This window comes from Tachypleus tridentatus, chromosome 7, assembly GCF_004210375.1.
Source record: "Tachypleus tridentatus isolate NWPU-2018 chromosome 7, ASM421037v1, whole genome shotgun sequence".
Taxonomy (NCBI): Eukaryota; Metazoa; Arthropoda; class Merostomata; order Xiphosura; family Limulidae; genus Tachypleus; species Tachypleus tridentatus.
The window spans coordinates 61,353,105-61,379,591 of record NC_134831.1 but is presented as its reverse complement, the minus strand read 5'-3'; the positions used below and the strand labels follow the sequence as shown (position 1 = coordinate 61,379,591).

The window sequence follows — 26,487 nt, the reverse complement described above, 5'->3', positions numbered from 1 at the left end:
CAATCATTCATTCAAGAAAAAAATGCATTTTTGATTTCATTTTATATTTTTCAACTTCTGCAACAGTAATTTCAATACAGTTGATGTAGAGAAAATAAGAGATAAATAACAAAGTTTTAATGATAAAAACTTTAATATTTGTTTAGAAAGATCTAAAGGTTATGTAACTGAATTATGAACTAGAAGAATCTAAAGGTTATGCAACAGAAATATGAAAACTAAGATGAAGAGAAGTATTTTTACTCTTAACATGAAAATTACCTTTCACTCCTACTGACTCAATAAAGGCTTCATAAATTCTAAAAATGTTGAGTAAAAATACTTTATCTGCAAATTTTGTGTACAAATGACTTGTAACAACTACTAAAAGCTTCTTATATTTTGTGAGGATAAATCTACTACTCTATATGCAAAAACGGCTTGTTTGGGTTGAGAAAATATTTTACACAGAAGGTCGAAACGTTGTTCGCTCTTCTATGTAAAATATTTTGTCAACCAAACAGCCGTTTTTGCATATATATTTCTCTACAAGTGGGTTTTCTCGACATCACTGAAATCTACAACTTCTATACTTTCATGGTGGTTTACATGTTCAGTCCAAAGTATAAAGCTCATATATAAAGTTAAGCATCCAATTTCACTGAAACTTTTTATAGGTGGTATGATGCATAGAACTAAACTGAAGTGTTCTTGATTTTTGGAATTATAAGTATATAGCTATATAAATATATACATTGTGGCTTGATTTTAACAGTCATGTGAGACAATTAAAAACTTCCTCAGACAACAACTTTAATCCTTCCATTGTGTCACAGATGATCACATGCTCTGGAACAGATTCTTACTCAAAACAGCATTTCATTCTACTGTACATACTATCCATATCCACACTGCAATGGCAATGTTTACTCTGATCTTAAACTATAATCACTGGTAAACTATAAATTTAAAACTTTGAACCCCCACAAAAGTTTCACAAGTTACAATTTTTCACAGAAAGTGAGATTTAGTTTTAAAACAAGTACAACAATTCAAACACTATTACAACCATTCTCAAGTACACAAGTTTTAACAGTAAAAGAAATGTTTTAATATTTAAATTACATTCAACCAATGTAAAAAAAATACCTATATACATAAACACACAAATATATATAAACATATATACATATAAAAATATGTGTGAAACTAAATAATTATATCTGAATGAAGTTAAATGAATAAACAACATCATGAGGAAGGACCGAGTTAAAAATTGCAAATCCCAACACCTGATTAATTATAACCATAAACTTTTCAAGCCATAAACAAAAACACATTAACATGAAATTAAAAAACTTTTTTAAATATGCTGCACATTTTTAAAAAAAGGATCCTCGGGTGCAAGCTACAATGTGGGATTATAAAATGTATCATAGGTTCTGGAGGTGACTGAAGAAGTAGGAGCCACATTGCAGTGGGAATACACCGTCTATCAGTCGTAATCTCCAATTCGCTAGTCTCACATAAGAAAATTAGAAATTAGGAGAGTGAGATGTAGGTGCTCAAGCCCACAACGTTCAACAGCTATATCACCCTTCATTGCCAGCAGACAGCTGTGGGAAGGTGACTGCTCTCCCAAGTTAGAATAAGAAAAAGATAAACATAAGATGAAAAATAATAAATAAAATAAAAATGAAAATAAGGTACTACTATTTGGGGGTAAGTAAGATAAAATTTACCTCTTAAAGTTTGCATTCCTGCCCCCAATATGATAGAGGCACTAGTTAACATGATATCAAAGTGATAGTTTATTGTGACTGTCATTCTTTTACATGTGGCTTAGCCCCCCAGTGACTCAGCAGTATGTCTGTGGACTTACAACGCTAAAAACTGGTTTTGATACCCGTGATGGGCAGAGCACAGATAGCCCATTGTGTGGAGTTATGCTTAATTCAAAACAACAACAATTTGCAGCTTAAGGTGTACATCCAGATTAAGTATTGTTAAGTTCTTAGATGACCTTATTTTTAACTAAAAATGTTTTGTAATTTTTAATATAATTTCTCTCATTTCACTTTCTTTGTATTTATTTAATACATTTTTTGTACTTATTACAGAATAATTTAATGATTTCATCTAAAATTTTTTTATTAAACAGATAAAATTATTAAACAATTGGTAAGAGCTATAATAATCAGCTTCAGAAAACCAAATTCTGAAATTGCATCACAACTCACACTTGAAACATTGACTGCACCTTTCCATTACATATATAAGCCTAAAGTTAACATTAGACAGACACAAACAATACAATCAAGACAAGGAAATACAGAAAAATCCATGAATTAAAAGGCACATAATGATAACTACACATAAAAGTTTATGAACATTTTCATCAGTATGAAACAAAACAACAACCAAAATAAGGCTAGTTTTGTACATTTCAAGGTCACTACAACATATGAGTGTAAATATCAGCAGTATGTGTGTGTAAAGCACTTAAACAATGTGTATATATTACAATACAGTATGTGTGAGGGTTATGATGCATGTCTAGTCTTATTACAGACTGTTCTTTACTGTACTTAGCAGGCAGGCCACACTGGTTAAAATAACAATATTGAACATGATTGACCAGGACCACTGATCTGTTTAATAGTTTTACAGATCACTCACTGTTTGTTTCCTTAAGATACTATACACCATTAACATGGTTTGGACCTATTTTATTTAAATAGAGATTTTTAGTGTTATAATTAAATTTTAATTAAACATTTTTTGTTTATGTTATACCAATTAACATAGTGTAAACTTGTATCTAATAATAAATGTTTTAATAGAATGCAAGTTTTAAGTTCTTACTTTTACATGGCAATATTTTTTAAAAATCCTGAATTTCCCCTGGTGCGAGAAATGTGATTTTATTTCTCTCTGGGCATCTCACCTTCTGTAATTTATTCACTACCCCTCCAGTAAACACAAAACATAAATTATTCATTATAATATTGTCATCGCTCACACAAAGCACACATTTTATAACTTTAAATATTGTGTGGTATGGTTATAGAGCCATCAAATAAGAAATTAGACCCCTCTTGCCACAACCACCTATCACATTCTCTCTTTAAAGATTTAACAGTTCTCTCTTACATTTAATACTATATTACTTATAACAAATAAAAAGCCAAGATTTTCCTCTATTAAATGACATATTATATTTTGTTGTTTTCTATACAGAAAACTGTCAATTTTGTTTTCTGTCAGGAAACACATCAACCAGCTAGAGTGAAACTGTAACAGCTTTTGTTGCATAGTCAGAAAGACAGAAAAATTGTAAGTTACAGGATATTGTCTACTTTTGCAAGTTACTATCTTACATTCTTTGGTGCATTATTTAATAAAATAAAAACTATTCAGTGCATTACTACCATTAGTATAGAAAAAGAAGTGTCATTGACAATATACAGCAATAAAACAGAACATTTGGGTGAGCACTTTATTTCTTGTTTTCAGGTTTATTCTATATTTATTATTATAAAGTAACTAAAATGTAAACGTAGGGCTATCTTTAGGTTAGTTGAAGTTAGAATAAACAAAATAAATAATAATGTACAAAAAATGTTCAAGAGGCATGCTCGCAAGCAGCTCAGAGTAGTTCATTGGTTATGTAATTTGATAGCATAATGTGAGCTATAAAAGATTAACAATTCATGATGGTGCAAGAAAAGTAGTTAGACATGATTCAAAAGGGTAATAAATCAATAAAATTTAAGTAAATATAGATGTACACTGTTAAGAGTTTAAAACTATTTATAATCAACAAATGTAGTTTCATGTTACAGTTTGAAGTCCTTCTTGAAAGAGAAAACAGTTAATTTAGATTTATTTCAATTTTGACCAACCTTGTACATAGTTAGTATGGAGAAAATAACAGTTTTACTAAAAAAATGTTTGACATTTAGTCAGGAGATTTTTAGTGTTACTAAAACGAAACTAGAGATCTTAGAGATGAAGAAAAATATTAACTTTAACAGAAAATCACTTTGCACTCAGACTATTAAAAAAAAGAAAAAGAGAGAGAGTAGATTCATGGACAAATCTTTGTTTTTAGTTTATTAAAAATCACTTCATTAAAAATCTGAAAAATTGTGTGCAAATACACACTTTAGTGATATCAAAACTAGAATAATTTTAAACAAGTACAAAGTAGTCACATCGTTGGTTAATTCAAACTAAATATGAATGCTCTTTGTGTTATATGTCTGATACAAAATATTTAACTGCTTATGACAAATATCTCTGGTTTTACTAGCATGTGAAAATAAGATCAGAACAATATAAACAATAGTCAATAAACACTACAGCTTTGTCTAACTGTGTTGCTTCTCAATGGCCAGAATTTTCTTTAAGTTGTTTTTGACTTTGCATGCAACTAATGTTTATATTTTACAACTGACTAAGAGACTTCAAGATCTCCAGATATTTGAATTTTAACAATTTCATATTTTAAATTTATGCATATTTCTGGAAGAAACAGATAAAATGTAATACTCTTCACCTTTACCATACAGGTAGTTTATCAGATGAAGAGTATCTAGACACAGCTAATCTCACCACATACAAATTAGGCTGATTAGTTGATTATTTGGAATTATGCACAAAGTTACACAATGGGCTACCTGTGCTCTGTCCACCATGGATATCAAAAATTGGTTTGTAATGGTGTGAGTCCGAAGACATGTTGCTGTGCCACTGGGGAACTACAGATTAAGAATTAGTTTAATTACAGTGACCTTTTATCAAAAATTAGCAGTTTAAATTAATGGTACCAAGACTTTGGAATAACATAAATAAATCATAGTGACATGATATCTAATTCCTTAATATACATACCACACTATAACTACTAAATTCTATCAGTTTATCAACAAGTTATATGATGAACAACATTTGTAATACATTATTAACAGATGTTTTAACAATGATTACATAAAACTGTGGTGGGTGTGACTGATCACTTTTCTGTTAGGATTTTAATTACTACTTAAAATAAAGCTCATATACTAAAAATTCCATACTGGCTTACATTATCAAAAGTTGATAAATATAAACTACACTATAATGGAAATAAATTTGTAGTACTTACTGTGCCTCCAACCAGGGTTACTAACTGAATTAATTTTTCTTTAGGTGGAGAGCTGTAAGGAGATATGTAAATGAAACCTAAACTACCAAATAGGTTTTGTCTATAATCTGGTCCTGATGCAGCTCTTTCAAGTCGACTGATCTGATACATGAAAGAAATCACTGATTAAAAATTTAAAAGTGTAAACAAATAAAGAACAGACTATGGGAGAAAGAGTTACATATTTGAATGAAAAATTATAACAAGTAAAAAAAAATCTGTACACTGTAATGCATATATATCATAATGAATATTAAAAACAAACTGAAAGGAAACTGTGAAAGTACTTGTACTAAGAAATAATAGAGAGAAAAGGTATTCAGTTTTATTTTTTTAAAGCTAAATTATGTTCCATGATATATTTTGGAAATGTTAATGAAATAACTGGAGTATAATGATTTTTTTAAGAACATGTTGGTCAAATTGACAAATTTCTACAACTTACTGGTAAATACCAAATAAGGCCATTCACTCTCCCAATTATTTCAATATCTTCCAAGAAAATCTCAGTGTAATCAATTTTAATGCAGTAACATTACATGTAAAGTGTATATATGTTGGTTCTCACCTTTATACAGGGTGTTTAGAAAGTCACTGTGCACTAATATATTTATTAACAGACAAAACTGCGCAGTGACTTTCCGAACACCCTGTATATTTTATTGTAACTAATACAGAGATGTAACACCATTTCACATAAGTTATTAAAGTTATATTTAGTTAATGCAGGGCTATTTAAAAACATAATTATTTAATTAAAAGCATAACAACAAATCTAATGTTTTTTTGAAAATCACAAAACCTGCCTTGAAATGACAATACCAACTGGATATTTTATTAAACTGTGTACTATAGGCCTGTATATGCCATCCATAAATGATTAATGCTGGTACAACATTCATTTAAAAAAAGAAAAACAACTTACAAACCTTTAGATAATTTTGCAAATAACACGACTAACTTTATCATTTAATAAGTATTTCTAATTAGATTTTGTATGTCAGAAATACACATATTTTCAGAAGTACCTAATACACTTAAATTTTTAAAGTTCAATATATTCTCAAGTTACACTGAATGATAGTTTTAAGCATAAAACATTGAGAATTTCAACTCACACATACTAATTTCTTTCGTTATTTTTTTAACCTTTTACACCTTCAATTTGGAAAAAAATACCAAATCTGAAAGATTGCATTTCTGCTGCTGTACTGGTCACATGTTTGTATAAAATTTTATTCTTCATATAATGTAATTTGTCTGTGTCTTTTACAAGTAATTAAGTAAATTTTGAAATTATGCCCCAGTTCTATTCCTTCCTAAAGTGTTTGAAAAGTTTAGAACTATAAAATTACCAAACAACCTTCTGTTGTTCTTATTTAATTTCCATAGTTAACAAGTACAATTAAACTTTTTACAGAAGAAAACAAAACTGATTTCTCTGTAAATATACAAACTACAACATTTAATTAGGTTAAAAAAAATCAGCACCTGAACTGCAGGGAAGTAATCATTCAATTCAAAAGGTTCTTCTTCCAACCATCTTCCTGATTCTAGTGATTTAAATACCTTAAAAATAACATGTTTAAAATCCAATATAGAGTAACTATCTACTGACTTTGAAAACTGCTAATCTTTCATTCATACAAAAGCTACATTTAAGTACAAATTAAGTGACAGAAATATAAAGATATTGGTGATTGAATTAAAACCAAAACTTTGTAATGAACTAAAATACATAAGCAACAAAAATGAATAATTTTAATGCAAAATACAAACTGAAATACCACATAGGCATTATAAAGATTCCTTTCACCTGAATACAAATTGGATAAGTGTAATGAGTAAATGACTAAAATGTGTGTACACCAAACAATTAAAACTACTTTCATTTAATGAATGAAATATATTGTTTCAATTTAAATGAGATAAGAACAAATAATGACAAACTATAACTTGCTAAAATTCATAAATATGGCATGAGCATAATAAAGCACCCTTCCATCTGAATTCAAGTGTATTGAATAATGTGTAACTAAATTTATATATATATATATATATATATATATATCAGAACAAAACTGTAAACAACCTTAATGCCAAAATACAAACTTAAAAACAAAATAAGGACATTAAACCTCCCACTGTAACACAGTTCAGTTCAACCAGTTTCTTGCATGGTTAAACTGTGTAAAATCTTCTGAAAACATACGAGGCAGGAAATTGAAATTACTTAATTCATCAAAATAACGGGAGAATGTTATACAACTTAAATTTCAGATGGTAATAGAAGTCTTACTTAGAACCAACTGATGTTTGGGAAAATTTTATAATACAATTTCAATTGGAATTAATCTTTTTCCAGATGGGTTAAAGGCCATTTCATCACATTTGTTGATTTGCATTCAGAATTTTATTGAACTGCTATTTCAAGAACTTAAGTCAATAAGTTTGGTATCAAACTGTAAATTATAATTCAAATTTTATTAATATATATTAGTTAATTTCTTAAAAGTAAATATTAAAAAACATAAACATCAAGTCTATAGTTTTGCATGAATTAGGAACTCAAATTATGTATACTGAGATTTAACCTATTTAGACTAAACACTTATGTTTTTATCTTGTAATCTGTTGTTATTCTAGAATGATTAGGCATAATTTATATTTATTTCCTAATTTTGTATGACGGTTATGAGATATGTCACATCCACCAAAACTGTACACAGATTTGTCAGTAAAAATAACAGATAAAATAGTTTTTTTAATGAAATATTTGATAACTATCTGGACATTAAAAGATTTTGCATGTCAAATTTGAAAATTTTCTATTGTGTAAAAGTGTTTTTAATCTCAATATGAAAATCAGTCTGCATGTTGGATAGACAACATGTGAAAAGAGAAATAAGATACAAGGAAAACATTGCTCAAAATATCTTAAGATTTAATTTTTAAAAACATTAATATTTTTCATATAAAAGCACCAACATTTACTGATAGTCTTCCAAATTTCATTAACATACATTTACTAATTTAAAAGTTAAAAACTATAACAAGCACAAAATGGTTTCTAGGATGGTCCCAGGGACCAAGCCCATGCTGAATAAGTTAATTAAAAAGGAACTTTAAATTATCAAAACCTCTTTTATTTGTGATTTAGTTACAGCATAAAGTTGAGTGTAATTAGGCAGTGAAATCTGTTAGACTAAAAGACCTTGAATAAAAAGTTAATGTTTGGATTAGGTATTCCAAAATAAAAGTGAATAACCAACTATACCAAAACATCCATTTCTTTTGAATTCTGTAGAAAATTATGAGAGCTGGCTATATTAGCTGTCTCTAATTTAATAATGAAAAACTAGAGGAATGTAAATAGATACAAAAAGGCAAGCATGTTTGGTGGAACAAAGTTTTGAACCATCAGACCCAAGACTGTGAATCACGCACCCAAACCACTTGGCTGCAAAAATGTCATGAAGAAAAAAAATTGGCTTGGATATTAAATTTAATGGATACTTCTAAAATTTGAGTAAAAACCTTTTATTCTCATTCAGTAAAGAATATGAGATCTGTGTTACTTAAATTAAATGTTACATGAAAATGTATCTTTGGTTTATATTACAGATGGTAACCATTGTGGTTTTTTAATTTTCAGTGTTTTTCCCTAATACGATTCATTACAACTTCTGACATGTTTGGGAGACATATTCTTGATTACAAAACATTTGAGATACCTTATGTTGCAGAAAAATCTTAGAATGACTGGACTAATAATTCATGCTTTGTACATTAGATATAACTAAACAAAATTATAGTGTACAATACAGAACAGCAAATAAAAAAAGATGCCACACCATCATAGCTCACATTTTGTAACAACAAAATGGAAAAAAAAAGCTGTACCATACATATATTTAAAGTATGTGAGAAAAAGAAATACAAATCTAGCACAATGTATACTTTACTATTCAAATTCATAAAATCAACACCTTTGACTTTTTCTACAAATATAATTCATGTAAACTTTCTGAATAAATTATATGTATAATGCATTCAAACACACAATTTCAAGTTTTACAATGTATTAGTTTTCACACAAGTGCAAAGCATAATCATACACCTTCTAATTAAGACCCTTTCCCTCACCACCTGTTATAAGGCAACATTATATTTGATACAACTGTATAGCCATAAGAAAATATAAACTAAGATGCAATGTTTATGAACAAAACACTTAAAGTCAATAAAACTTAATTTTGGAAACAGAAATCCTTAAAGAATTGTAGTTCTTACCCAATGTGGAGATAATATCCAACAACCTTGTGCTAAGCCAAACAATATATTAATGGTACGTCGAGGTTCTCCACATATGATGTGAGAGGTGTCTTTTTCTACGTTGCTCCGAATCACAAACCCTCCCAACTTCATGACAATGGCATAAATGGCTTCTTGGTCACTAACACAAGATATATTTTTATACTACAAGGTTTTGCAGGTTAACAAACAAGCAAAGCAACACTTGTGTGGTGTAAATGACTACAAAATAATGCATAGAAAATAAATTTTTAATTTCATAAAATTAGGTCTAAACTAAAATATTTTAAATATACAACTAGTTGAAATTAAAGGATTATCTTTTGTAAAACATTTAATTTTGTTTCATTACAGTTGAGAAGCAGGAGGTTGAGGAAAGATGCTTGCACTAAAGGAGACACACATACAAGAATAGAAATGACAGTAAAGTACAAAAATAAATTAAGAAATTTATACAATGCCTTTGAAAATTATACTTACACATCTTTAACATTCTAAAATTTTAATGAACTTGTAACTTTTTAAACTATTTTGCTATTGCACAATACAATCATACCTCAGTTTGACACTTGTCATCACAAGAGTTCGATTCATCAGATCTGTTGTTTTGCTGTTATGTAGGGAAGTATTTGAAGATAAAGAAATGTGATCTTTATTTGTTTTTAAATCTCTCTTTTTATTTTGTTTTTTCTTTTGTCCAGTTTTCTTAACTTTGAAGTCCTCAAGACTGGGTCGTGAGGATTCTAAAGACCCTTTTTCAGAACAGTTATTTTTCAAACAAGAAGGAACTGACTCTTCAGATGAAAAACTGAAGTCACTCGTTAAAATGTCCAAAGATAACTTATTCACTCTTCGCCTTTTAGTATTTACACCAGCCATTTTATTAGCATCTGAATCAGAACTACTGCTTTTTAAAACATCAAAAGCCATATTGTTTTTTTTTATGTTCTGACCTTGGCCTTCTTTTCTGAAGGTTCGTGTATTTATTGCTTTCTTAGTGGTCAATTTTGTGGAACAAATGTTTTTATTTCTATCATTTTCTACATATATATCTGGGGTGAGAGCATCAACAACATCATTTTGATTATTTGTTTTTGTGCATGAGAAGAGTTTCCTCTTCTTTTGAGTTGCTGGGTTGGACTGCAAAGCACAAGCAGTGCGTTTTTTTCCAGTTTTAGGTGTTAATGTCTTGACATAAGTAGTTTGCTCTATATATATATAAAAAAAATACAAATATATGAAATACAGCAAAATATATACAAGAAAATACAACTAAAAGTAAGGATACCCAACAGAATAATTAATTATATGAATCGTTATAATTAAAGGTCATAGTTTTTTCATTGTATTGATTAATGACATTAAATTCTTTAGTCTGTTGGCTTCATTAGCTCACGTTATTTAGTCCTGACTTATGTAATAAGCTTTTGACTAGAAGTTAATTAATACAAATATACCTTTTATTGCCTGTGACAGTAGGATATTCCTGTACCAAAATGGAACAGTTTAAAAGGTTTTGCCAACTTTCAACAACCTTACAAAACCTTTCTATATGATTCAAAGAACGATATTATTTAAAAAAAAAAAAAAATTCATGATATAAAAGTATACCTACTAACCATGCAATTCTTGACTGAATGGCACATCAGTTTTGTTTGATGTTATAACAGAAGTACAAGAGGGTTCAATTTGCTGTAATGAATAAATTGGAAACCAGTTTCAGAATTCCATGTCAGATTATGAAAGCCAATTGAAGTATACAGCAAAGGGGTTTCAGATTGAACACAAAACTTACAATACCAACATAATAAGAAAAATATTATACTTTTATACACAATGTTCCTGCATAAAAATGTAATGGGCTCACATTTCAAAAAATAGTTATAATCTACAAAAAATACACGTAAAGATATGGTTGCCTCTATTATGATACAACTACCTCAACCTGTACTTAATACTCAAAATGTTTAAAGTATAGTAAATACTTAATCAGTAAAGTAATAATTTATCTATAAAAATTAAATTATACATCTGTTTGTTTGTTTGTTTTTCAAAATACAAAATATTTGATGTAGTTCTTCACTAGAAAAACCTGTTTATTGTTCTTAGGTACTTTCTGTAATGATCTAAAAATTCATGAACAAAAGCAACTGTTATTGCAAACTACACAACTAGGGTGCAAAATACTGCTTAATCATATAACTATGGACTGGGTGAAATCTACCCAGCCTGTAACCACCAAAGTATGCATGAAATTAATTATACTGTAATTTTGATGATGAAAACATATCGACAAAATTTTGCAAGTTATTAGTAAACATTACAAGGCTTTCACATACAAAATACCAGATTTTTTATATTAAATATTAAGAATTTTGATTAAAGATCTGCTCAAAAATCTTTTTCTTTCATAAAGTTGACCATCCAACATGCAAAATAATTTTGATTTTAAGATAAAAATACTTCTATCTGAAAATTGAATTTCATTTGCATAATTGTTATATCCTCCTACACAATCACCAAATGTTTTTTGAATAAAACTTCATACCTTCTTTTTCTGCACAAAGTTACTTGAGGGCTTTCTGTGAAACTTTATATCTTTTCTGTTATTTATTAACTTTAACTCTATATGGTGTTAGTTGTGTTGACTGACCTTGTAACCATCACAAAAATTAGAAAACCTAAATTACTTTTCTTATTCAAGAATAAATGGAAACTAATAAATGTTTATTCTAAATAGCTTAAGTCTCATAACAAATACATTTGCATATTTAACTTTGTCTCACACTGACCTCAAAACCATGCCTGACTAAAAATAACGACACATAAGTTCAAGATCATGCAGCACGTGTGCTGGAAATGCTATCGTATTAATAGAGTAAAATGCAAGCTGCTGGCAAGTACAACCCATAAGATTTTTATGTTTTTCATTATTTTACCTCATAAGTTTCTATTTTATTTACATTTATGATAATAAATAGTGAAAACAAATTAAAAGCAAGAAAGCTCATTTAAATATTAAACTTTTTCCTTTTTTTCAGTAAAGCTTTAAAATTTATCTGTATAATTTCTACTGCAATATTATACCTGCTTCTCCAGGTTGTAGATAAATAATCAAAGTATAATAAAAACATCTGAATATTAATTATTTCAATGAGGTCAAAAAGTGGGCATTTCCTACAGAGTCTATTCAAATCTTGGCTCTGAGAACACAGTGGGTTAGGATTTATTGGCTTGTTTGCAGTTGTTGCAACAAGAATTGTCTGAAGTACTACATAAAAGTGATAGGAAATACATATTATATGGCTGTGCACAAAGTAGTATCAGATCCAATATACTTATTAGGCATTTAGATGTTAGTAATCTTCATGGATGGTTGGGATTTAGTGGTGGGGTGGGTGTAAAAGTGTGTACATGCTTTATGAACACCATGCTTCCAATTTTACAATGCTTACACTATAACCAATAAATGTGTAGTTTCCAGTATTTTCTAAAAGCTAGTGACACTTTGGTTATCATACATTCCATATGTATACATATATCATTACTATTTACAAATGAATTGTAAATTACAGTTATTTTTCTTAAAACATAGAAAAATAAATTAAAATATTTAGAAAACAATTACCTCCACTACTTTCAATGTAACAAAGTTGTTTTTGTACTTGTGAGTCATACTTGTTTACCCTAATCCAAATTCACATGTGGAGGTGGAAAAACATTTTTTGTAAACTTTATATATGCAGTTTGGAATATGAAAAAAAAATTATAAATGACAATACTGATACCACAAAAATCAAATGTAACTCACCAAGTTTCTTAACTATACAGTACTTGGGTTTAAATAAATTTTTTTTTGGAACATAGCATTGATCATAATACTTCAAATCTCCAACAACATAAGATCTTTTCTCACATAAATGACTTTGGAAGACTAACAGAATTACACAGAAGAAGTGTAGAGTTTTGATTAGTTACAGACTTCTAGATACAGAAAAGTAGGCATAGGTAAACAAGGCTTCTCAAAGAATGAAGTGGCAGGTAGAGTCAATATAATGCTAAATATTATGGTATCTCAGTATATGGAAAAGATAGGAGGTCCTTATTTCATATTCTAGCTTGCAAACATCAGAAATTTGAGTTTCTAATTCATAAGAAACTATACAAACATTGTATCATGGTCATCATAAAATGTAACTTAACCAAATCCAGAATATGATGTAACACAGGACACAAAAATTGATATTTGATCAGTTTGTTTTATATTTCATTTCAACTTAAGAATTAACTACTGTATAATACTGAAAACTGAATCATAATCTATACTTTTATGCCAAATATATTTACATACATTTATAAAATTTTGAATTTTAAGACTACAAACATCATGACATGCCCTCTGACCTCTGCCTGTAGCAAAATACATCTCTATAGGGTTAATATTATAAGGCTAAATGATATGTTGCAAAAAATAAACCTGCCATATTTAATGACAGAAAAAATTCCAAAATATATGAGGTGTGTTTATGAATTATAGCAACACACCACCATATACAGAATTAGGACTTATATTTGATACAGCATTATATCACGTTGTAAACAATAACACTTCCTTTATAATATACCCATTATTACAGGCTAAATAGACATATTGTATGCTGAATATAACTATTTTTACTATGCAGTTAGGCAGTAAACACTGTATAACTGTGGTTCAAGAATAACAAAATGTTGTTAGGAATACACCATATGCTGTTACTGTTAAAAAAAAAAGTAATATTTATTAAACTTACCACAGTAGACTCCACTGGAATGGGTGAAGGAGTTTTTGCAACTAAAATATTGGTTTCAATTTCAGACTGTTGATTTTTCCTTATGCGGTTGAATATTTGTTTAAGTCGGTCAGCACTACCTTCAAATTCTGTGCTGAAATCTTTGGGTTGCATGTAAGGAGGTTTCTAGAAAGAAACACAATTCTCCATTTCATTTTCTTTACTTCACAAAATGTGTGTGAACTGAAACAGAATGTAAAAACTACTCAACTTACAATGACAAAAATTGTGATCTACAGTAACAAAAATCCCAATAAAAACACATCATAAGCTAAAGACAAATAATAGTGCAAAGAAATAACTTATATTTTATGTTTTCAATAGAAGTACCAGAATATTTAACATAAAAAAGAAATATTACAACAGCACTGATATACTACACATTCAAAGATGCGGGACAGACAATATTTGATTCATGAACACATTATTAATGTTACAAATGCCATAAAACAATGTAGATAACCATAAATAACTTACATTTCTGAATTTCTATTACCTTTTTATTAGTTAACCAAAGTTATCAAAGTACTGCTTTTAACCAATTGTTGAGAATCATCAAGCAAAATATATTCTATATGATTGATGTTTGTAATATTCACTTCAATATTACCATTTGCAGTTTAACTCAAAACAAGTTTTTTTTCAGGTGCTTACTTTTATGATTTTTGTAAAAATGTACTCCATTAATGACACTGGCATTCTTGTAAATATAGTTTATTATTTCAGCTACCACACTGTTGATATCCCACTACAATTTACTAACCATTAAAAATCACTAAAAACATGTAATATTTTCAACAATACTTTAGTGATATTAACACTACAGGATGTTCAGAAAGTCACTGTGCAGTTTTGTAATCATATGTTATTATATTTCAGATTTTCATCCCAATATGGTTTTAACACTGAAGAAAGTGTATGGCTCGTCAAACACGTATTCTGAGAAGGTGGTAGATACACAGATGTAGAGCGACAGTGATTTGCTGAAAAATTTCCAGATACATCTGTTCCACATCGCAATGCAGTTCGTAACTTTGATGATAAGTTTTGAGAAACAGGATCAGGGGATGATGCCAAACGCTGTAAAAGGCCAGCAAAGCTATCGGAGGAGAAACTGTTGGATATTTCTGACAGTGTGACGCAGAGTCCATCAAAATCATTACGAAAGTTAGCTCAGCAGCATGATATTGGTCTTGGAACTGCTCATAAGGCCATAAGAAAGAAATTATAGCTCTTCCCATACAAAATAATGGCAGTACAAGAACTGGAAGCAACTGATAATGAAAAAGGAATACGCTATTGCAGATGGTTTAACTGATTTATCGAAGAGAATACAGCTAACATGTTGGATGTGACCTTTTTCACTGATGAAGCATGGTTCCATCTCTCGGGTTACATTATTTCACAAAATTCAAGATTGTGGGCATCCAATAATCCTCACAGTTTGCACAAAACACCCCTACATGATTTCAAGGTTGGTGTGTGGGTTGTGATTTTCAGACATCGAATTGTTGACCCTATTTTCTTTGTGAACACAATGAACAGCAAGCGCTATTGTTTGAAGATTCTTCACACCTTCATCGGTCAGATGACAAGTGATGAAATCAATTACTCACGGTTTCAACAGGATGATGCTACTGCCTACACATCTCACAGATCTATGTGGTTAGTAAAGGAATGTTTTGCAGACCACATTATTTCTAAAGACGTGTGGCTCCCATGCTCACCAGATCTTAATCCACCAGACTTTTATCTATGGGGAGCAGCAAAATCTGCAGTGTATCGAAATCGTCTGCGCACGGTGGATGACTTGAAAGCAGTGATAACAGCATTCATTCAATTTTGTTCAAGCCAGCAACTGACAGCAGTGTTTAGAAACAAAATAAGAAGGATCCAAGCCTGTATTGATGCCAACAGAGGTCACTTTCAACATTGTTTGTAATTGTCATTCATATTTACCTCCTGTATTCTATATTGAAACATGTTTGTTAATAAATATATAACTGCACAGTGACTTTCTGAACAACCTGTATAATGAAGAAGAAAAGATCAGAATAGAGGTTTATCTGTAATAATTTCATTTCTTTGTATCCCACACACAAAATTTGGACTTTGGACTGTTCAAAATGATTACTCTACAAGTGAAATAAAGCATTAAACCCAGAAGAAATTGTTAGTCAAAAACTTTTAAAATAACTCAAAACTCTCTCTTTCTCCCTCTCTCAAAACAAAGTCTGTCCTCAGACCTTATTTCAGGGTCATTGGACAACTAGTAGTTAGGCACTACTGTTTTGTGGTAATCTAGTTTAATCTTACTTTGTATGCCACTTGATATTTATGATAGATTAATCTCTTCAAATTTAAAATACAGAATTTTTTATATCTTAAGAAATCAAGAATGCCAATAAATCTTTAATTATTGCATTTAATTAGTTTGTAAGAAGTCATGATCTTTTCATGTACTGAAAAGAGAAAATGCCGAGAATACATTAGGAAACTTAAAATTGGACAAATTTAAATGTTGAGGAATCAGTGTTTACCACTTCTTATAAGATTTAAGTGCAGTGTAAAACAAAAGTATGATGTCACAATCTTTAAAAGTACACTTTCAGATAACATAATGCATGCAGCAGGGATAAAGAAATGCATAACAAAAACTGATACATATGCTCTTTGTGAACTTCATCATCTCAAATTGCTAACATGAATTATGCTTGAACAATTTAAGATGATAATAATAGGTCAAAAGGTTATTTAAGGCTCATTATATCAAACAATGATAATAGCACATATTCAAACTAGTATATCATTGGCTCAACATACAGTTCTAACAACAGAAAATGTTTCACATCACTGTGCCCCATCTCATATTGTTGTGATAAGTCAGGAAACTTACTCTTAACTTAGTAGCCACTGGAGAATCATACGATTCAGGCACGTGAGCAGGATAAAGATGTTCTGAAGTGTGAGCCCTTTCTTTTTTACAACTGTAAGGTTAGAAAATTATAAAACTACAAGATTATAGGATTATAAAATAAAATGTACCCTCCATTATTTTACTATATCCCACATATATAGTATGTGGGGATTTTATAAACCAAATGTGCATTCTATGATTAAATCATTGACATATGAACCAGTAAAGTGAGAACTTGGGTGTTAAACAATGAACAATAAGATCAGTCCAACATTTACAGATAAAGAAACACATAATAACTCAGTTAACTATTTGCAAAAACAAAAAGCAAACAAAATGTAAAAAAAAAAAAAAGACTAAACAAAGAATAATCTTGTTTAATAACAACTTATAATGCTAAAGTAGAAAAATATCTAAACCTCATCTTAGGTTCCAAACTTTAACTTCCAAAGAATGGTCTAATCCAACCTGTATTTCAGGTCTGTAACCAGGGGTGCATTACAGGGAGTATAAAGGCACTCAAACTCTTTGCAAAAAAAAAAAAACGTTTCTTTTGTACTTTGGAATGACATTCTTAAAGGCTTAACCTAAGAGTTGTTAAAACTGATGCACTAAAGTTGACATTTGTTTATGGCAAGTTAAATGCATAAATTATAAGGTAGAGCATTATGTAATGAGTACAGATTTCTGTGGTACTGGCAGAAGTAAGACCCAAACTGCATTGGAAGTATCCCATCTACCCTGTGTAACCTCAATTTTGCCAGCCTCAGATGCTTAAAAGAAGAAATAGAAAGAAGATGGAAAAAGGAGCAGACATGAGTGTTCAAGCCTAAAATTTCGTACATCTTCACTATTATTTGCTGCCTGCTGCCAAAAGTAAGAATCTGGTTGCTCTCTTATTAAACTTAATTTATAAAATACAAAACTGAGTACAAAAAATAATAAAGTACTATATATATATTAATGGTGAGAGAATAAAACTGTCCTTGAAGTTTAATCTTGAAATTGAGGTAAACTGGGTAGGCAGGATATCAACACAGTTTGGATCTTACTTCCACTTGTATCTCAAAAACCAGAACACATCATATAATGATCCACTTTATAATTTGTGCCCTAGTGCTGAATGTTTATTTTGTGGCATCATCTTTCCCTCAGAAAAATTAAATACAAATATACTTCATCTAAAGGTTTGAGTATGCTGTGTTCACACTATTTTTCCTTTTAATGTATATCTGTTGCAAATAAACAAAACATTGTAGCTTATTTTCATAGAACAAATTAAACAACAAAATAAGCTTGTTAATGTTTTAAAATCTATTTGTGTCTAATCTTTTTCAATATTGTATTTGAAACATTTCTGTAAACCACTTATTTCATCTGCCATTTGAAATATGATCAAAAACTATGAAAAGATTGGACGTTCTTATTACTTCAATGCTTAGGTTTTAGTTACTCATATGCAAGGAAACTAAATATGTACATAACACACAATAAAAACCAGTTTACTTGTATATTTATAACTGACTACTGTACCATATTTTAAGTCTTATTTAGCATTCATCCTTGATATGTTAATTATCCATAGCTACAACTGTAGCTATCAGTAAATGTTTCCCACTTTCAGCTACTATATAATAGGACTAATTGATCATGGATACAGTAGGAAGAGGTGCAATGAACTGATCAAACTATACACAGGGCAAAACAGGGTGAAATAATGCCATTATTTTCCCACATGATCTACAGGAGTTTAGTGTGGGTTTTTCAAATCTTTAATTAAATAAAGTCCTATATTAAATCCTGTGAAGTATGGATCAAATTATGAAAACAGTTTAATAATTGTTTTTAATATACAAGTTAGTCATTTGTATTGGTTACTAGAAAGTTTTGATGTGATGGGCCCATGATATCTACAGGCTATAGTTTGTAAATTTTGAGTTTGTATCAACAAAGTTCTGGAGATATGAGAGATGTTAGCAAGTTAGTGACTAATGTTATATTAGTGACAATAGAAGTCCCAATGCTCAATGAATTTGCACAACTTATAGAGAAGAAATAAATTGTGTTCCTTTTTATAACGTGGGCTGAACTTGGAATTATATTTTACTGATAAACCAAAAATAGTTCTTCCAACAATAGAAATCTTAACAATACTGGTGTAGATAGTTTTATTTTTTTTATTTTATTATTATTAAAGGTTACAATAATTGCTCAAATAATGAAACAATGGAAAGAAGGGCAAGGAAAGAAAGGAAAATTTAAAAAAAAATCAAGAAAAACTTGTGTTACTTATAGGTTAAATGCTTGTATTATACATGTTAGTAAAAATTCAGTAGCTTAGGATATGAAAATTGGGATTTAACAATAACTGAATTTAAACTTAGTAGACCTGCATCAAAATGGTGTAAGTTTCATTGTAAAGTACTGAAACTTAATCAATAGCAGCACTATTCGATAACAACCCACAACAGTGACATTTAGCTAAATGCATTCCCATCATATTTAATAACTTTCAGCAAACTATAAGGAATCACAGAAAAGGTAAGTTTGTTCCAAAAATATATATTTCAAGCACAAATACAACATGACAAAAATGAAAAGGAAAATTTGTTCAGATGGCTTCAACATTTCTGTAGCCTAATGCCACACCCTTGTTAAAGCAGTATTAGTCAGCTCTCATGGCCATCTCAACAGACACTTTACACTCACTTATTTTTCAAATTTATTACTCCACACTCTTTAACCTTTACTCTTATTTACTTCTGAAAAATACTCAACAAATCAAAACCACTAAAGTTTCTTGGTCTTTTGGCTTCTACTGTAGAAAGTAGTTTGTAATAAAGTGAGTTAGTCTATTTCCAGTTTTATCTTATAGTAAGAAAAACAATATTTTTGACACATTGATTCAGCTGTGTCTCAATCCCAGAAATTCAAGAGTTCTGAAGTCTACTAAACACATAAGAAAGATGAAGCTCAGAAGAAACTACATGAGTGCACTTTATAGTGAAAGTACACAATATAATCAGATATTTACAGTAACAGGAACTTTCATGATATAAAACAATTAAGGTTTTAGTAACCTCGCATAAACAATTTAAGAATAAGGCAGTGTGAATGATGGTGGAATATATGTTTCAGGTATAACACCTAAAAAGTACAGACTAGTGTTTTATAGAAACATGTAATATACTAAATCATGAACAAAACTTCCTTGTGATTAATCATTGTTTGCCTACCTATTATTATATTAGCATAACATGCTTCTTTACTCAAGAATCAAAGTTTTTTAATATTTTTTGATAAATTATATGTGAAATAAATGTATTTTATTCTTTGTCATTAAACTTGAAGAATGTACATCCATTTCTTAGTTAGTAGTATACAGATTAATATGCTGGATTTTTTGTATGTAATACAACAGTACTTCTACATTGGCATCATAGTTCATGATACCAAGAAATACATTGTAATAACATATCATAACAAATTGTTATTACAAGTTACAAGGGAAAAAAATTAGTTTCTACCCCTGAGCAAAGATTGAATAAATACAAAAGAACATCAACAAAGCAAAAATACAAATAATACCAATAAAGTAAGAAAAGCAAAAACAAATAAAATAGGATATTAATGCCAAAATGAAACAACAAATGCAGAAATCAAACCAAATATATTTATGCCCACATATGATAAAAGTATAAAAACTTGAACACTATATTTAGTATAGAAGAACCTACATGGTCTACCTCTTTCAAAATTACTGCTGTGTCACCAGTAGTTGAAGTAACTCCCTGGACTACTGGAGTTATATCACTACCAATGAAATTACAAAATTTATCAGATCAATATCATTGTCCAACTAGAAAAACAACAGAACATGACTGAATATTACCATCAGAGGCATACTGGGTGAAGACAATCATTCTTATAATGCACCTATAGACCCAAAGTGCAGAAGGCAATTATTCTTTTTTTTAGTGACAAGAGAAAGAGAATTATTGGCCATAGGATCTACTGCCCAACACAGTAAATACCACACTATGCCTGGCCTAACCATATTATTTATTTTCTATTTCAAATTAATCTTAATAATTGCAGCTATTAGAAGATTTAGTTTATTAAATCTTTGCCATGCCTAAAGTACATAGAACCAGTGCTTTCAAACTCTCGTTCCAATGGCACAAATGGATGAAAATGGTGACCCATTCCCCCTGAACAGGATGCCAGTCTATTGCAGGTTAACCCCAACTAATAGCTAGGTACTACCATATAGCTGGGCAGAGAGGGAAAAGTGAAGTAAAATGTCTTAGCAAGAACACATCAGCATGTTGCAGGCCAGCCTTGAACTTGCAACCATTCAACTATGTGTCCATGTGTGCATTTGAACGAGCTCTCTTCCTTACACATCACAAGAATATAAGAGCAGAGTAGGTCATCCTCCTTTTGCAGCACTCCCTTTAAGCAATTTGTGTAAACCAAAAACTAATTCTTGATGAGACAAATACACATACCAAAAGTGAGGAGATTAAGTAGATGGTTCTTTGGAGAGGGAAGTATTTATACAAAGTAAATTTCAAGTAAAAAAGATGTTAACTTCATACTATGTTACTCACCTTCTCATACTTCAAGGTTAAAATGTTAGAGACCTGAATTCCAAGTGGTAAAGGAGTGGAAAATATGACTGGGCCTTTAAATAAAGGCAATGAGAAGAACCTGTAGGGAGTGGACCAGTGTGAAGAATGAAATTTAAAAGGTGAATTCCTTTCAGAGATTATAGCAAAACAAAGGGTAAATTGATGGCATGTCTCCAACCAGAAGGAATTACTTAGTTAAAGCACTTAGTGAGAGAAACCATATCCATCTCAAGCAGGAATAATGGAAGTGAAAAAAGTTCTGTTTGCAATGTGGGAAGTATACAGACTGTTCAATCACCCATTTGATGTCCCAAAAAATTGGTAGACCACATAAATCAATTATGGCTAGGGCATCATGTCAGGTTATACAGTATGGGAAAAAAAATGTCTCTCAATGAAAGATTGTGCAAAGGGATACCATGAACACATACACCAGGAGCTGTCCAACTGAGTTAAATGTAGCATCTTATCTTTATTTCTTAGTTCATCATTGTTAAGAAAGTACATGTGTATATACCAATAAAGCAGTATTGTGGAAAATCCCATCTCAACAGTGAGCACAAAACAAGAAAATATGGGCTGAACACTTTTATTATCCACACACTAGACATGAACTTTTGAAACACAAAAGTATTCCCTGTGAGTCAACATTAAATACCCAGTGGGTTCCTTTGTTTCTCTCTTTTTCATCTCAAGTAATCTCAAGGAAGTAATCACATTTGTTCTTGTTAGTGTTGCCTGAATGGATCATATATCTCTGTAAAACTTCTAGAATATATGAGATGGTGTCTGGAGGTTGATGAGATCACAACACAATGTTGATTATGTAACAAATAGACTTTTAGAATCATCTACATCCTCACTTACAGGATTTTTAACAAGACACAACTGATGGAAAAAGGGAAGGAAAGCTGTGAAGTGATGAAATGAATGGAAGTTGACATTAAAAAGATAAAAGTGTCATCTCCTATGAAGAAAAAGATAAATCAGAATGAGATGCTGAACCTGCCCATACAAAGTGAAAGAAAAACTTAAGAAATAAAGGGATCTCAAAATAGGAAAAGATTATACTTAATGCCTTTATAGGAGACTGTGTGAGGAATGCAACATCATACTGCTCACACTGGATAAAGATGTTAATCAGAGAATGAATGAAGAATAAGTGAATAGAATGTGACTGAAGAAACATTTTACCTTTACTCCCTTGGTTGCCCAATCCTTGAGATGAAAAGAATGGTTTGAAATAAAATCAACCCATCTCTGTAAATAAAAGTGCAGGAGGTGTGAATGGCAAAAACACCAGACATTACCCACAAGTAAGAAGCAAAAGAAAACACATCTGAAGAAAAACATCACACAGTTAACAGGTAGTCAAAGATCCAATTGGAGAATTTCTGACCAACAAGAATAAGAATGAAAATGGAATACTGGAAAAAAGCTGGTTGTCTTGCAAAGGTCTGAACAAAAGGTGCATGTGAAGAAGTTATGACATATCATGGTGAAAGATGCATGTCCAAGGTTGATGTAAAAGAGTTCTTTCAAGGTGAAAACATTAGAGGAAAATATCACTGCGACCATCCAATAAAGGCAATGAGAAAAATCTGTAGGGAGTACTATGAATTAAAGAAAGCACTCATGGAAAAAATAAAGAGAGTTAGGCAAAGCAAAAAAAAAAAAAAAAAAAAGAGAGAGAGAGAGAGAATGGACCAATCCAGACTCATAGTATCCACTCTAAAGCTGAGTTACAGAGACTGTGACTGGTGATAAAAAGAACAGAAGCTTGAGGTGGGTGGCAGTGGCATGTGCAACAATAAGAGGACTTGCAAAGGACATAAGGATCAATTTATAAGAATGGTCCAGTCTAGGCAAGATGGCCTGTATGCCACATCCCACCAGCTATGTACTTAAGTGTTGAACTGGCCGACCAATATCAGGATATTGTGATCATGAGCCCAAATAATAAAGAGCAATAGAGTGAGACAGTAAAGGTATTAAGAACAAATATCTCCTTCTCAAATGACATAAGAAATAATGAGGGAGTTGTAAGAATGGGTCCCAAGTCAGACATTACAGAAGAAGGTAACAAGCTAAATGAACAGTCAACATATTAAAGGATAGCAATCTAGAGAGACTGCTCCTCTAGACACAAAACACTGGAAACAGTAATAGTGTCCAGACCTATGCCCCAGCTGGTTAAAGAAACATCCATGAACATATGTAAATTTGAGCAAAGTGAAGGAAAAGGGGGATGCTCAGGGTAATGTGGGAATAATCAAACCAACATGACAGCAACAGATGAATAACAGAATTCAGTGGATTACTGTATATTCTGAGTACACTGAATAGAATGCATAAAGAAGGGACACTAGAAAAGGCAGAAAACCCTGAAAGAATCTCTTGCATAAGAAAGGAACCAAAAGCTCCACATCTCAAAGATTTAAACCATACTGAGCCTACCAAGCAAATGAACTGTGAAATACTCCTAAATTAATCAGATATGGAGTGGGAGTCTACACCAACTCAGAGAATCTGACCAACTAATGCAAATGAACAGACTCCAGAAGGAGAAAGAGGTCACAGCAGAGAATATATCCTACAAAAGGGACATAAAAGAGCTAAATACTGATATAGTTGTGAAACTGCATTATCAATAACTAACTCCCATGTGAAAGGTTTCAGAACTTATTTGAAGACAGGGAAGTTTGAATTTTGAAAGGCAGAGAAAATCCCTGGAAGAAAATCTGTATGTGACTCATGGAACTTTTGCAAAGTGCAAGAGCCAAGCTCCCACTGGACTAGTGATGAGGGTGTCTCTATAAGTACCTCAAAGTCCCATGACAGTTGTCCTGTTGGAAGGAAAGAGGGAAGGGGGGAGGAACAGGACTCTGCTCAGGAGCTACAGGATAAAAAAAATCTAAAAACTTCATCTCAAAGGAAGTGTGCCAAATGGAGTTTTCCAAGATAAGATGATGAAGGGATCCAACTCAAAGGCTAGTTGACTAAGAGAGACAGATGCTACTGATCGGTTGATGCAAATAAAATCAATATTTTTTTGAGATTTGCAAGCTAGCACGTAAACAATAGTAATCTCTTTGTATCTTATTATATATTATATGAAAGTAGTGACTTTGATTATAGTGGTTTAGAATTAATATGCTAATTTCTGAAAATTTAGTTAGATTTTACAGTAAGATATGTATTGAGAAAAGTGTCTTCCTTATGAAATATATTTCTGATAGAATTTGAAATGTTATGAGTGATATTTTACTTTTATATTACAAGATACATATTCAAACTAGATGTTGCTCTACTAGCAGAAACTATGTACAAAAAACAAATGATTTAGAAATAAAGCTACAATATAAAAAATGAAATATGTACCTCGCTTTCTAATCATTAGTTCTAAGTTCAAGAAACAGCATCATGTAGTTATGTACCTCCCAACAGTTTAATCTACATGCAATGAGACAAAGTAATAAATTATCAGCAACTGAAGTGTGATGGCACTCTGAAAATCAATGAGCCATTTGTTTAAATGACATTGAAGGAAACTATAAGACCAAGTACACTACAGTAAATGATATTCACACAGCTTTAGCTAATAGCTATATCATTAAGCAACTATATATATGGAAATAATAGCTACTGCATTAATAAAACTAGAATAAATTCAAGTACTTTTTCCACATGCAATTTTTTTTCTCTTATTGTGTAGGTTTATCAGTTTGTTAAAAGTTAGGAGTAAACAAATTCAGGCAATAACTATTTGATTTTGTGTAATGACCATTAAAATAATTAGTTATTAGTCACAGTGAACAGCAGTGGCTTTTCCTCTTGAAGAAGATGCAATAAAACAAACAAATTCAAATGAATTGTGCAACTGCTGAAGAAATAGAGGTACCATGGAGAAAAGGTGAGTTTGCCCTTTCACAATAAGTGTCAATTTTTTTTTAATAATTGTTTTATAAATAGAAATTATTTACACCTGCACTTATGGCAAAGCAATTAAGGTTATCTGTGACCAACCACAGTACTGAATGACTGACTACAAGGAACACAGCAGCACTCAGTACCTATACTAAGGAACTGACCAGCACTTATATAATTGTGCCCTCATTCTGATGTACTCCATGGATGTGAAACTAACTTGCCAGCTCATAATCTAGATCTCTGTTACAGGGCTAACCAACCCCTTCCCTATGAACCAGATGAAATATGTGGAGAAAGAGAAAAATAAATTTCTATACCTGAATTATCATTGTCAAAGTTGTCCAAAAACATCACAGGCTCAGTAAAATATACAAAAGCTGAAGACCATACGAGTTCTGTTTCCAAGAAGAATGTAAGACATAACCAAGCACTTGATGAACAATAGTAGTAACATTGATCACCATCAAAGTACTTCCAGTTGCAATTTAAGTAAACTATGACAACTCTTGTGGAGGAGTGTCTATAGACCCTTGGGAGGTTTGAGAAATCTGGATACAAGAAATCTAAAATCCTTAGTGAAAGTATTATCATTCATGTATTGTTTCTTTCTTTTTCTTGCAGTTATATTTTGCTTGTTGTACTTAGTAACTTTCATATTGACAAAACAGATTACTGATTTCTGTTAAAACTATA

The 26,487-nt window shown here is 30.7% G+C and overlaps 1 protein-coding gene across 1 annotated transcript in view; it reads right to left on the bottom strand.

Annotated features, from left to right (window-relative positions):
• The window catches only part of MCPH1 (Microcephalin), a 44,812-nt gene that overhangs the window by 5,169 nt on the left and 13,156 nt on the right, over positions 1–26,487 (bottom strand). The window contains exons 4-10 of the mRNA XM_076512001.1: positions 17,210–17,300; positions 14,275–14,439; positions 11,101–11,173; positions 10,038–10,689; positions 9,461–9,623; positions 6,659–6,736; positions 5,129–5,269 (exon numbers count right to left, since the gene is read on the bottom strand). Of these exons, the coding sequence (XP_076368116.1) occupies positions 5,129–5,269; positions 6,659–6,736; positions 9,461–9,623; positions 10,038–10,689; positions 11,101–11,173; positions 14,275–14,439; positions 17,210–17,300 (1,363 nt within the window). The remainder of the gene's footprint in view (positions 1–5,128; positions 5,270–6,658; positions 6,737–9,460; positions 9,624–10,037; positions 10,690–11,100; positions 11,174–14,274; positions 14,440–17,209; positions 17,301–26,487) is intronic.